Genomic DNA, 12966 nt, shown 5'->3' on the forward strand with positions numbered 1-12966 from the left:
CTCAAAGCACTTTACAAATATTGATTTAATCAAACAACTATCCTGTGACATACACAAGTACGATCACCATCTTACAGAGGAGGAAATGGAGGTAAAGGGCCTACGTGTACTCAGCACTACTGAAAATCAGGCTTCACAGAACTTGTCCAAAGACACACAGCAGCTCTATTACAGACCTGGGAACAGAAACCAAATTTCCTGGGGTTAAGGCATAGACTTGGACACAAGAGCACTGTTCCTTCAAGACTGAGGAGGAGGAGGCCATTCACCTTGGGGAAATGGAGTCCACTAGAAAATCTACCCTCCCTCAAACGCAGCAGTGTAAGGTGTACTAAGGAGTTATGGGATTCCTCGAAGTAGCGGTTCTCAAACTGGGGGTGTCATGGTTCCTTCCCCACTCTGAACTCTAGGGTACAAATGTGGGAACCTGCATGAAAACCCCCTAAGCTTATTTTTACCATCTTAGGTTAAAACTTCCCCAAGTACAAACTATTTTACCTTTTGCCGTTAGACTTTATTGCTGACACCACCAAGCATCTAACAAATATATAACCGGGAAAGAGCCCACTTAGAAACGTCTTTCCCCCCCAAATCCTCCCCAAACCCTACACCCCCTTTCCTGGGGAAGGTTTGATAAAAATCCTCACCAATTTGCATAGGTGAACACAGACCCAAACCCTTGGATCTTAAGAACAATGAAAAAGCAATCAGGTTCTTAAAAGAAGAATTTTAATTGAAGAAAAAAAGTAAAAGAATCACCTCTGTAAAATCAGGATGGTAAATACCTTACAGGGTAATCAGATTCAAAATACAGAGAATCCCTCTAGGCAAAACCTTAAGTTACAAAAAGACACAAAAACAAGAATATACATTCCCTTCAGCACAGCTTATTTTATCAGCCATTTAAACAAAACAGAATCTAACGCATATCTAGCTAGATTACTTACTAAGTTCTAAGACTCCATTCCTTTTCTGTTCCCGGCAAAAGCATCACACAGACAGAGAGGGCCTTTCTTTCTCCCCTCCTCCAGCTTTGAAAGTATCTTGTCTCCTCATTGGTCATTTTGGTCAGGTACCAGTGAGGTTATCCTAGCTTCTTAACCCTTTACAGGTGAAAGGGTTTTTCCTCTGGCCAGGAGGGATTTAAAGGTGTTTACCCTTCCCTTTATATTTATGACAGGGGGTCAGGACCCCAAAGTGAGTCATGACCCCATTTTAATGGGGTTGCCAAGCCAGCATTAGACTGAAGCCTGGGCTCCTCCCCACTCGGGGTGGTGGGGCTCAGGCCCCCTCTGCCCCCACTCGGGACGGCGGAGCTAAGGCTCCGGCTCTGGCCCCACTCCCACACAGGGTCATGTAGTAATTTTGTTGTCAGAAGGGGGTCACAGTGCAATGAAGTTTGAGAACCGCTGCAAGGTTCAAGTTAACTTAATTCAAACCTTCAAGCAAACATGACAGGTTTGATTCACTGCCAACCCTTTGCAAACTGAACTCCAGGATTCAGCTCCTGAACAGCCCCCTAATGGGTTGTTGCAGCTCTAGCACTCACCCAGGGCTTTTTGTTTTGTTTTGTTTTTTTGGTGAGTATCTAAATTTCTAACGATGTTACCCATCTTTTTTAAGGGACTATTACTTAGTGGAGGCCCAAAATAGGGTCTGTAAATTAAAAATGACCAATGCCATTATTAATAAACACTTTCATGTTTTAAACTGGTTTTGTTTGGTTTTTAAAATATTCCCACTTCATGACTTTGCTACTCAAACGTCCGAGCACTGTGCTAGTTCATGAGAACCTGAGTGTGAAAGTGACTCCTATCGGCATTGTCCAAACTGAGTGAGCTGGAAGATAAACAATATTGGTGAACTTCAAATAATGAAAAGTAAACTAGATTTTTAATGTTAAAAAATAATCCGGATAGCTACTAAAACATGGAAATAAATGTGATTTTTCTTTAGTTGGACAATATACCTTCTTAAAGTAAATTAAATTTCAGGCCAGAACTACTTGAGTGTCTCTTTAAATGAACAATGCTCAATTACTTGGCATCTGTTCCATTCTGTTCCTTTTCCAGTATCAGCTGTCCAAGAAGTGATTCCTTACCCTCATCCTACTATGATGAGAAAGGCAAATGTGATGAAAAGTGAAGTTTAAATCTCAAATCTGGTCATTAATGCCAGCAATCCTCAAGAATAACAGAATCTATATGCTAGTCTCTTACAATTTGAGTCCCCCAAAAGGGTTTGGTTTTGCCTTTAACTATGAGAGGGCCCTACTGTCTGGCGCAATTACTCCACTGAAGTTAACACAACAGAGGGCAACATCACCAAACAAAATATCAATGTTTATTTTTCATAAATAACTATGGAGGTAAATGCTCTAGCTGTAAGTGAAAAGCAATCACATTTGTTGTTTCAGGACCAGATTCTACCACCTTTATTCATGTTTCCTCCATAAACAGGCCCAATGGGACTACCAGAAGAGTGAGGTGCTCTTACATGAGTAAGGGTGGCAGTATCTGGCTCTATATCTCAAGTGGTCTACCATTTTTAGCCATCTGTTTAACAGATCATTTAAAATAAATAATAACTTAGGCACCAGACAAGTTAATCTGAATTTCAGCATCTATGTGCCAACTTTAAAATCAGGGTTAGAGTTTTTTTCTTGTATACACATAATTATATATCAGCCTCCAAACAGCAAGCAGCTCCATGTTCTTGTACAGTTTGTTTCTTGTGAATAAATGTACAGCAGAAACCCAAACCACATTAATGATAACCTTGTTAAATATAAACTAGTATGCAATTATTGAAACTGCTAACACAAACAAAAAAGGCAGGAAACTCTGATTATATGTTCACAATGGCTTCTGAAAACTAACTGAAAACAAAAACATCATATAGCATGTCTTGTGTGATATTGTAATTTCATATTACTATATAACAAAGTGCACGTCTAAGCATAGAGAACTAGTCTTTCAAATGACAGATCAAACTCAAGTCTGCCACAAGGGGAGTGGGAGAAAGCAGATACAAAGAAATTCTCTGAACACTTTATTTTACTCTCCTCCACTCCTTTCTAATCCCTATACTCTCATCACTGAAAGCTACTGCCTAATGACTCTCCTTCAGGTGAGCTAATGACTGTCTTGGGGCAATTTCAGTGATTTTTTTTTTCTCTCCTTGTCATCCTGCTCATAGTGGAAGGCCATATGCAGAGCATTTGGCTCTTTCCTCACCATTAACTGAACAGCAGAAGGTCTCACTTGAACTCTGTGCTTGGGCTTATGTCAGCAGTGTGCATGCATATGATTTATCTGTTATGTAGCTCTCTTGTAAAAGTAGGACCTAGTGGATAATTTGTAAGTAAGGATAGTCTAATGGCTGTTCATTGTGCATAATCTATACTTGAGCCTAAGGCTTATATAAGACCTCTGAAAGGATACCTTATGCACTGTGTGCAAGCTAGAGTAGTCAAATTGGTGCTGCTTTATAATTATATTATCTATTTATCAGATATTTTGAAAGGTGCCATGTGCATTTTATAATGGCAATATATTCAGTGTGGGCCAAGTTCTGCTCTAGATTACATCCATACAATCTCACTATAGTCAGCATGGTTGCACAGGTGTAACTGAAGGGAAAACTTGCCACTAAAGAGCACACAAGTGATACAAAGCCCAGGGCCAAATTTACCAGGCATCCCACTTACACCAGAGCTTAATTTAGCCCAAGAAGAAGCAACTGCATGAGAAAACACTTCTAACTTCAAATCTATAAATCTGGGTGCACCACGTAAGCACATGGAGAACTCAGAGAGGGCCAATACCTGATTGGTACCGTATATTGGGTGAGCTGATGTTCAGATCGCTCTCTCTCTCTCAACTTTCCAATAATCAACTCTGCTATTTGTATGCAGAATAAAGTGAAACCTACAAGGTGCCTCATAACCAGTGCTTTTGCAGCATTAAACACTGAGCTGGTTTATGAAACCCTGATCTGTGGGGATTCCCCCTAGCGTAAGAAATCTTGATTACCTATTAGATTAGATAATGCAGTCTACAAGGCAGATTGAATAAGCGGGTATGCAGCCACGGACAATTTTCATTTGCTATATCTCCAACTTTTCCAAGCAAGCTAATATAAAAAGCTGTATGTATTGGGGAGGGAAATAAAACAACCAAGCAGATACAGAAATGAGAAGGGAAACATTGCAAAACAAGAGATGTAAGGGGTTGGCAGGAAGATCAGAGGAGTCCAGTTAAGGAGTGACACAGATGAGATCTGAAGAAGTCCCATCCAGATCTCTTCAGCCGGGAGGAAGATGTCCCGTCTATAATATAGGGTCAACATGTGCATGCAATGAAAAATAAGAAGGATCTTTGGGACTCGAGTAAGCCTTTACAGGAGCATTAATACAACTATTATTCAGTAAGGAGAACAACAGGGGTGAGGAGAAAATCTTCTCTTGAACAGTAACAGAGCACTGCTCAGAACATCTCTTTTTCAAATAAATGGAGAAACTCTTATCAAAGGAGGAACTATAGATGAAGACTAGAACTAGACTGAAGCTTGGGTTCGATAGGGTACATCACCAGCAGCTATTTTATTGGGGGCTTACCTCTGCATCAACATCTGTAAAAGGACCTCAGAAAGCTATGACTATAATTCAGATCAAATCAAGGACAGGGGGTATACAGTATTGAGACAACTTTCATCTGGTAGACCTCCAATTTTTCCACTAAAGCTAACCCTTAAAAGGCTGTTTCTACAGCAGCCTATGGTACTTTTACGATCAATTACCCTTATAAACTGTTGAAGCATGAGAGTCAAAGTCTACTTAGCTAAATCTATGGGAGAAATAGAAAGAAGTGACAGGTTTCAGAGTAACAGCCGTGTTAGTCTGTATTCGTAAAAAGAAAAGTGAGCATAACAAATGGGGAATGTAGGAGTGGAAATTGTGCTGGTCTGGAGAAGCACAGTTTCTGCCTCCAGTTTCTTCCCTACTCCACTGTGACACCTAAGATATTAACAGGTTTCAGAGTAGCAGCCGTGTTAGTCTGTATCCGCGAAAAGAAAAGGAGGACTTGTGGCACCTGAGAGACTAACAAATTTATTTGAGCATAAGCTTTCGTGGGCTACAGCTCACTTCATTGGCTGCATTCAGTGGAAAATACAGTGGGGAGATTTATATACACAGAGAACATGAAACAATGGGTGTTACCCTACACACTGTAATGAGAGTGATCAGGTAAGGTGAGCTATACCAGCAGGAGGGGGGGGGAACCTTTTGTATTGATAATCAAGGTGCGCCATTTCCAGCAGTTGACAAGAACGTCTGAGGAACAGTGGGGGGGGCGGGGAGGGATAAACATGGGGAAATAGTTTTACTTTGTGTAATGACCCATCCACTCCCAGTCTTTATTCAAGCCTAAGTTAATCTATCTAGTTTGCAAATTAATTCCAATTCAGCAGTCTCTCGTTGGAGTCTGTTTTTGAAGTTATTTTGTTGAAGAGTTGCCACTTTTAGTTCTGTAATCGATCGACCAAAGAGATTGAAGTGTTCTCTGACTGGTTTTTGAATGTTATAATTCTTGACGTCTGATTTGTGCCCATTTATTCTTTTACGTGGAGACTGTTAAGCGAATATTAAGCGAATGAGGATTATTGTGTATCTCTGATACATTTATTCCATAATGCACATATACAATTGTACATTGTTGAGTATTCTTAGTAGATGTCTTTAGAAATATTTAAGCAAGCGAGATTCTTCTCTGTGGGAGAGTCCATTAAAAGGGCAAACTAATAACCAGTGGCACAAGGTGGTAAGACATTCACCATAAGAAAAAGTGGTGTCTGTAGATAAAGGGCCTGCTTAAGGGGTTAGCAAGTCTCTTTTCTTTCATGTATTTTTTGATGTCCAATCATTGTAGTCAATGGAAAGTGGACTCTGGAGCAGGGTCTTTCAATAGTATTTGTGTTAGCAGTCTGTCTAGAAAGCACTCAGAATGATAGGTTCAGTCCATTGCATTTACACAAATGAGAAAACAAGGGGGTAAGACTTTGGATTTATTTATAAGAAAACCAATGTTGCACTAAGTATAAAAAAAGGATATCTGGCAAGAATATACATATGAGTTTAAACCTGAACCATTTAGGGTGAAACTTTGAAAAACTTGCCTGCTAATTTACCACTGAATGCATTAATCAGCATGACACAGCTAAATCCACAGTACACATATATAAATATCCACATTCATATACTAAAATAATTATTTGTTCTCTTCATGGTGCCTCCAGCTGATGGGACGTAAATTGCCACAACTACAAGAAGTTTACCTATTCCATTGTGGTACTGCAGTTTACACCAGTATAACTGTCATTATCCCTCACCTTACTGGGTCCCAGACACTGTCAAATGACAATATTTTAACTGTTGAGCATCTGCTCAATGTGCATGCTAAAAGAAAATGCTTCAACTCTGAAAATGTTCATGGAGGTTAAAGGAATGATGTGCGCTTAAACTGAGAATGGCACAGAACTGTCATGTATGGCTCATTTATTCAACAGGGTTACTACAACACTGCAATTCTTAATCTTTCTATTAGGTAAACAGAATGCTTACACTAGACAGGGAGGAGGGAAACCTCACCGATCAATATTTCAAAATCCAGATCTGTGTCTGAACCCTACAAACTAACACTGCTACTCAGGTCAGCTTGTTAAAAATGCCAGATTAATGTTAAGAACAGACAAATGCCTGCTACCCATTAATGGAAAAAGGAGAGGCAATAACTTAGCAGCCAGGCCTTTTCTGCTGTCACCGACCCAATGACACCCTAACGATTAACACAGTCTATCAACAGCTATTTTTAACCCTGTATCTGATCTGCTCTCTAACCTGGCCGCTGCACAGATGTTCACATGCCAGGAAATGTGCATTGACAGGTCTCCTGAGCACGGGGCACCAGCCCCTGAAACAAGCGTTAACTGCACATATCTTAATCGGTAGCACACAGAACTTCAGCGGGGAAGGGGGCGTTGTATAAACAATACGATCTTGGCCCAGCTGAAACCAGAACTAATGGGTTTGCCAAGGTGACCTGGACTAAGTTCAAAAGCCCGCAGCGCCCCCCCACCCCCACCCCACCCCCGGAGGTTGGGTGCTGCTCACCCTGGCCGGAGTTAGCTCCGGGTCCGGGTCCCCGTCCCCTCTGGCACCTTTAGGGGTCAGTGTCGCCTGCCCGCGTGCAAGTGTCACCCACCGGCCCGCGCGGTGCCCTGTGCACGCCGCACCCGGGGACTCGCGCTCGGCGCAGGGAGGCGAGGGGCGTGCACGGGGCTCGCTTACCGGGACCTCTGCAGCTCCAAGGCGCCGGGGCCGCCCTGCTCCAGGCAGCAGTAGCCCTGCGGGATGGGTCTGGAGAAGGAGACGGGCAGGATTCCCTGAGTGAAGGAGTTGAGGCGGCCCCTGCTGCCGCCGGCCCCCCCGGAGGGGGTCCCCGAGCCCAGGAAGGCGGCTGCCGGCACCTGCACGCTGGCGAAGGCATCCTCCTCCTCTTCCTCCGGCGGCTCCCCAGCCGCTCCCGGGGGGCTCGAGAGCCGGCCGCTGCCGCAGTGGCCCCCCGGCTGCTGCGGAGCCGCTGCCGCGGCGGGGGGCTGGAAGGCGCCCAGGCTGTGCCGAGTCCTGGCGCTGCCGGCGGCCGCCTTGGCGGCGCCCCCGCTCGGCTCTGCCCCGCTCTCCTCGTGCGGCAGCGGCGGCCGGCCGTCCAGCGAGATGTTGGTGAGGAAGGAGAGCGCTGCCTGCCTGCGCCGGGGGTCCATGCGCGGCGGCGCCTGCTGCGGCTTCCTCAAGCAGGGCTCCAGCGGCGGCTGCTGCAACGTGCTGCTAGCGCTGCCAGGGCTGCTGGTGGCAGCCGCCGCCGCCATTGTCCGGGTCTCGCTCCTTCCCCGCTCCTCCCGCTCCCCCAGGCAGTCACCGCGGCGAGGCAGCGGCTCTCGGGCAGGCTGCGGAGGAGAAGGGTTAGCAGGCAGGGCGAGGGAGCGGTGGCTTGCCTGGCATGCTGCCTCCCCTCCCTCCCCCTGGCTGTGTGTGCATGGATGGCTCGCTGCCTACTTATCGCCCCCCCCCCCCCCCCCCAGCCGCCTTGCCTGGCTCCCTGCCTCTCCCCCCCTCTCCTCGGGCAGTGTTAGCAGTCGTTATAGGTGCACTCGCCCTGCCATAACACAGCAATCACGTGTGGGGGATAGCGAGCTGGGAAGAAAACAAAAGCCCCAGCCAGCAGCTGGAGGAGGAGGAGGCTGGGTCTAAGTCAGCTCCCTCCTTTCCACCCTTCTGTTTTTTTCCTCCTCCTTGTGTCTGTGCGCTGGGGGGAGGCAGCGGCGGAAGGTGGAGTCTGGGTGTAGTACCCACCACATGGTCCTGAGGTGGTTACATAAGCCCGTTCAGGCTCCCAGAGTGTAACCCTGCGGCTCCACTGCCAGGCCGTGGCTCCCGGAGAAGGAGCGTGGTCTGCAGAGATGGCTGGTGGACTAGGAATTCCAGAGCCCTCAGTCCCAGTTTAGCCAGCGACTCGCTGGGTGGTCTGGAGCTAGTCACTTAATCCTTGTGCATTTCGTTTCCACACTGTAAACCCTGTCTATAGCACATTCCTCCCAAAGAATTTAAAGGACTTCACCAACATCTGTCTAAGGCATCCCTGTGGTCTCTGTGATTATCTCACAATCTTCAATGTAGTTATCCGCACAACACACCCCATAAGGTAGAGGAATGCTATTAACTAGGGCTGTCAAACGCAACACACAATAAACACAATCATGAGATTAAAAAAATTAGCTGCGATTAATCTCAGTTTTAATCGCACTGTTAAACAATAATAGAACAGCAATTTAAATTCAGCATGGAAGCATGCCCTCTGGAATGGTGGCCAAAGGATGAAGGGGCATACGAATGTTTAGTATATCTGGCAGGTAAATACCTTGCAACACTATCTACAACAGTGCCATGTGAACGCCCTTCTAACTTGCAGGGAATGTAAATAAGAAGCAGGCAGCGTTATCTCCCATAAATGTAAACAAACTTGTTTGTCTTAGCAATTGGCTGAACACAAGAAGTAGGACTGAGTGGACTTGTAGGCTCTAAAGTTTTACATTGTTTTGAGTGAAGTTATGCAAAAAAAAAAATTCTAAATCTGTAAATTGTACTTTCCCGATAAAGAGATTGCATTACAGTACTTGTATGAGGTGAACTGAAGAATACTATTTCTTTTGTTTATCTTTTTTACAGTGCAAATATTTGTAACCAAAAATAATAATATAGAGTGAGCACTCTGTACTTCGTATTCTGTGTTGTAATTTAAATCAATATATTTGAAAATGTAGAAAAACATCCCAAAATATTTATAATAAATTTAAATTGGTATTCTATTATTGTTTAACAGTGTGATTAAAACTGCAATTAATCGTGACTTTTTAAAATCTAGTTAATTTGTTTTGCATTAATAGCTTGAGTTAACTGTAATGAATTTACAGCCCTACTATTAACGTGGTTTTACAGATGGGGTGGGGGCACAGAGAGAGCAGTATGGCTACACTGCACGCAGCCTGGGCTCTAACTCAGGTTTGAGCCCACGTCCCTTTCAGTCCACACACAAATTAGTCTAAGTCAACTCCGCAAGCATTCACATCTTGGGTCCTAGGATCCTGCAAGGGTAGTGGGTCAGAGCACAAGCCCCGCTGTCATTTTGAAGTGTGAATGTAGGTCAAGCTGCAGACTCGAGTCAGAAGGTCTGTGTAGTACAGTACAGACACATAAGCAAAGCTGTGAAACCCAGATCCAGCAATGATAAACCCAAGTTTACAGAGTAGTGTTAGTGTGACCACTCAAGCATGGACTTAAAAACACTAAGTCCACAAGCCTGAATCCCACTGACCAGGGCTTACTGTGCTGTGTGTAGACTTATGGTGACTTGCTCATTGTCACACAGGATGTCAGTGGCACAGCCAAGTGTAAAATCCAGACCTTCTGACTCTCTTCTGCTTAACCAGAAACCATCCTCCCTCTCCCATCCCCTAAATGAAGATCATAGTTAGGAGGAATCAGCTATTTTCAAAATTTTGTTGAAATATGAAAACAAAACATTTTTCAAGCATTTCTTGTAGAAGTTATCTACCACACAGGAATGATGAATGGATTATTTATTTGGGTTTACAGCAGTGGTGGGCAACCGGCAGGCCGCATGTAGCCCAGCAAGGTAATCTGATTGTGGGCCGCGAGACATTTTGCTGACGTTGACTGTCCACAGACATGGCCCAGCGCAGCTCCCAGTGGCCGCAGTTTGCCATTTTTGGCCAATGGGAGCTGTGGAAAGCAGTGGCCAGCACATTCCTGCGGCCCACCGCTTCCTGCAGCTCCCGTTGGCCAGGAATGGCGAACCGCAGCCCCTGGGAGCTGCGGGGGGCCGTGCCTGCGGACGGTCAAATCAGCAAAATGTCTCGCAGCCTGCAATCAGATTACCCTGCTGGGCCGCCCACGGGCTGCAGGTTGCCCACCACTGGTTTACAGTCTTTTAGTTTATCCCACACTTAGAAATGTAAGTAGGTGTTCTTCCTTTATTAATGATCATCTTCCATGGAATTTTATGTCTTCAAACTTTCCCTATCTCCATCAGTCCTCCATGAAAACAGCTAGTGACACCAGAATAGTGTCTGAGGTGCTGTCTTGAACCTCATGTATTTCTGTTAACTCAACCTGTTACAAGAGTTTTTCTTCTGGGGATAATTTCATCAATGGCTTAAGAAATGGTTGGATCTCACACACACAAGGGGTGCAGTTGTCAGACAGCCATATGCCTAAGGCTGCATACAGAAGTATAACTAGTATAACGTGATCTGCATTAGTTTCAGGTTACGTTTACTGATGGCTAACATGTTATTTCCAATTGCGAACCATGGGCAAATATGAGATGCTTCTGCTTTACAATTTTTATCAATATTTTCTAATATGATTAGTAACAAATGCAGAAAACAAGTTTAAACTTGACCTATCAGAGGGATTCCTTGTAATACTGGAGTTTTGAATGCCCAAACAATTCAAGACTGGGCTCCTTGATGTGCTGGTGACTCAGTCTGGATTTCCTTTATTCACTCTACTCCTCTTTTGACATAAAATTGAAAATGGTGACAGTGTCAAGGATGAGAGATAGTAGCAAACTCAACAGTTATAGTTGCCTGAACAATTTTCAGTTGACAGCTGGCTGGAAAGTCCTTGCTGTAGGGTTCCCCACCACCAGGGCTCAGGATGATGAGCGCAGGGGCTTGTCTAGATTGGAGAAATTTGCACAAGGGCAAATGTAGTTATACTTGTTCGAATGTCCCTAATCTACACAAGCCTTTAATAAGGTAAATCACATTGGTGCAAGCATCATTTTGCATGGGTTGTGTGTCTGTGGTAAGGATTTGCCTCAAAGTACTGTAACTACATCAGCGTAGTTAAACTGGTGCAAATGTTGCTAATTTAGACAGGCCACCTGTCTATGTAAGTATTCACTCTGTACAGGCCCGCCTTCAACAATGACTGCAGGATGACCTGATATGTCTCCTATTGCATACAGGAATAAACTCATTTAAGAAAGCAGCATAAAACAAAGAAGAGTATAGTCCTTTTCAGATGGAAATGATATTCTTAATTAAGTGTATGGCACCTGTTATTAACATGATGGGTGTGTTAGAAATACATAAATATGCAAGCATGCTATATTAGTTGCAAATTAAAATCACAGGTGTCTGCATTCACATCTAAAGTATCTCTGAGCGTGTTCCCCTCAGGGTTATAAATAAGGAAGAAATCATGCAGCTGGCTGCAAAGTAGAAATTATGTCCATTCAGTCCATGGTCTGACTCAATACATAAGACTACTTGCATGATGTTTGTTCTGTTTGCCGGAGTCTGACCTGACAAAGATAACCAAACTGAGTTCACTGTGTGAAACTTGAAAGCTTGGTCCTTCATGCAGTATGATACAGCAATCAATAAGGTTATTAGTATATATGGATTGAGAAATCCTCCACTGTAGAGCTGCACAGAAAATGTTGATGAAAAATAGAAAAAAGTGAAATTCTTCATGACATTCTCATCTTCTCCCCTTGCCTTTTTATTTGTGCGTGTGCCTGATTGGGGAAGATTTTGAAAACGGGGGGGGGGGGGGGGGGGGGGGGGGGGAGGTGGAGGAGAGGGGGAGAAATTCTGATAACTTTTATGACTCTTTATTTTTCCTCTCTTCATTTTTCAACCGACCAGCTCTGCTTACCTGAAACAAAAAGTGTTGATAATAGAGACCAGAGGGTGATATAAGTGGTAAGATGGTGACAAGCGGTATGCTCAAGAGGCTGCTGTAGGGAGCATCTATCTTGTTCACCCTGAATACAATGAGCTGGAGGAGACATTAGGCAGCCATGTGCATGTTTGGAAAGAACCTGAAATGTGGTGGGTCAGTTAATACAATACAGAGGGGAGTGTGGATTTAAAGAGATCTGGAAAATTAAAGATATAGCCAAACAAGAAGCTCAGGCAATTTAAGAGTGTGGATCTAGTCTGAAACATGACTATGCAAAACTGGCACCTTCTGTCGTGCAATGTTTACTCTATGTAGATAAACTAAAATAACTCCTCTCAAATTAGCCGAATAACACCTGAGCTACACAGATGTCTGCGTTAGCAGCTGATAAAATGTGTTAACATGAGCCATAGCCTATAATACCCACTGACTGGCCAGCCAACTTGAGTAAAAAAACTGCCATCACCCAGGAGTTAAGGGTTTTTGTGTGTGGATGAGACTCAAGTCAGGGGCAACCCTCAAGTGATAACTCGAGTTAACCCTGCAGTGAGGACAAGCCTGGAGTCACCAATCAAGTCATCAATCTGTCTCCTGTGTGCATTCAGCATATCTGCTGTCTTTAGTGACAAAAATAA

General features: G+C 44.1%; 1 protein-coding gene across 3 annotated transcripts in view; it reads right to left on the reverse strand.

The window, feature by feature from the left end:
- CABLES1 (Cdk5 and Abl enzyme substrate 1) overlaps positions 1 to 8104 on the reverse strand; it is a 111421-nt gene extending 103317 nt beyond the window's left edge. The window contains exon 1 of one of the 3 annotated variants that reach the window (XM_037892748.2): positions 7349 to 8104. In XM_037892748.2, the coding sequence (XP_037748676.1) occupies positions 7349 to 7926 (578 nt within the window). In that variant the 5' untranslated portion in view covers positions 7927 to 8104. Of the gene's footprint in view, positions 1 to 7171; positions 7238 to 7348 lie in introns of those variants that run through there. The other 2 variants (XM_037892747.2, XM_037892749.2) reach the window with 2 other exon arrangements.
- Between the last annotated feature and the right edge of the window lie 4862 nt (positions 8105 to 12966).

This window comes from Chelonia mydas, chromosome 2, assembly GCF_015237465.2.
Source record: "Chelonia mydas isolate rCheMyd1 chromosome 2, rCheMyd1.pri.v2, whole genome shotgun sequence".
Taxonomy (NCBI): domain Eukaryota; kingdom Metazoa; phylum Chordata; order Testudines; family Cheloniidae; genus Chelonia; species Chelonia mydas.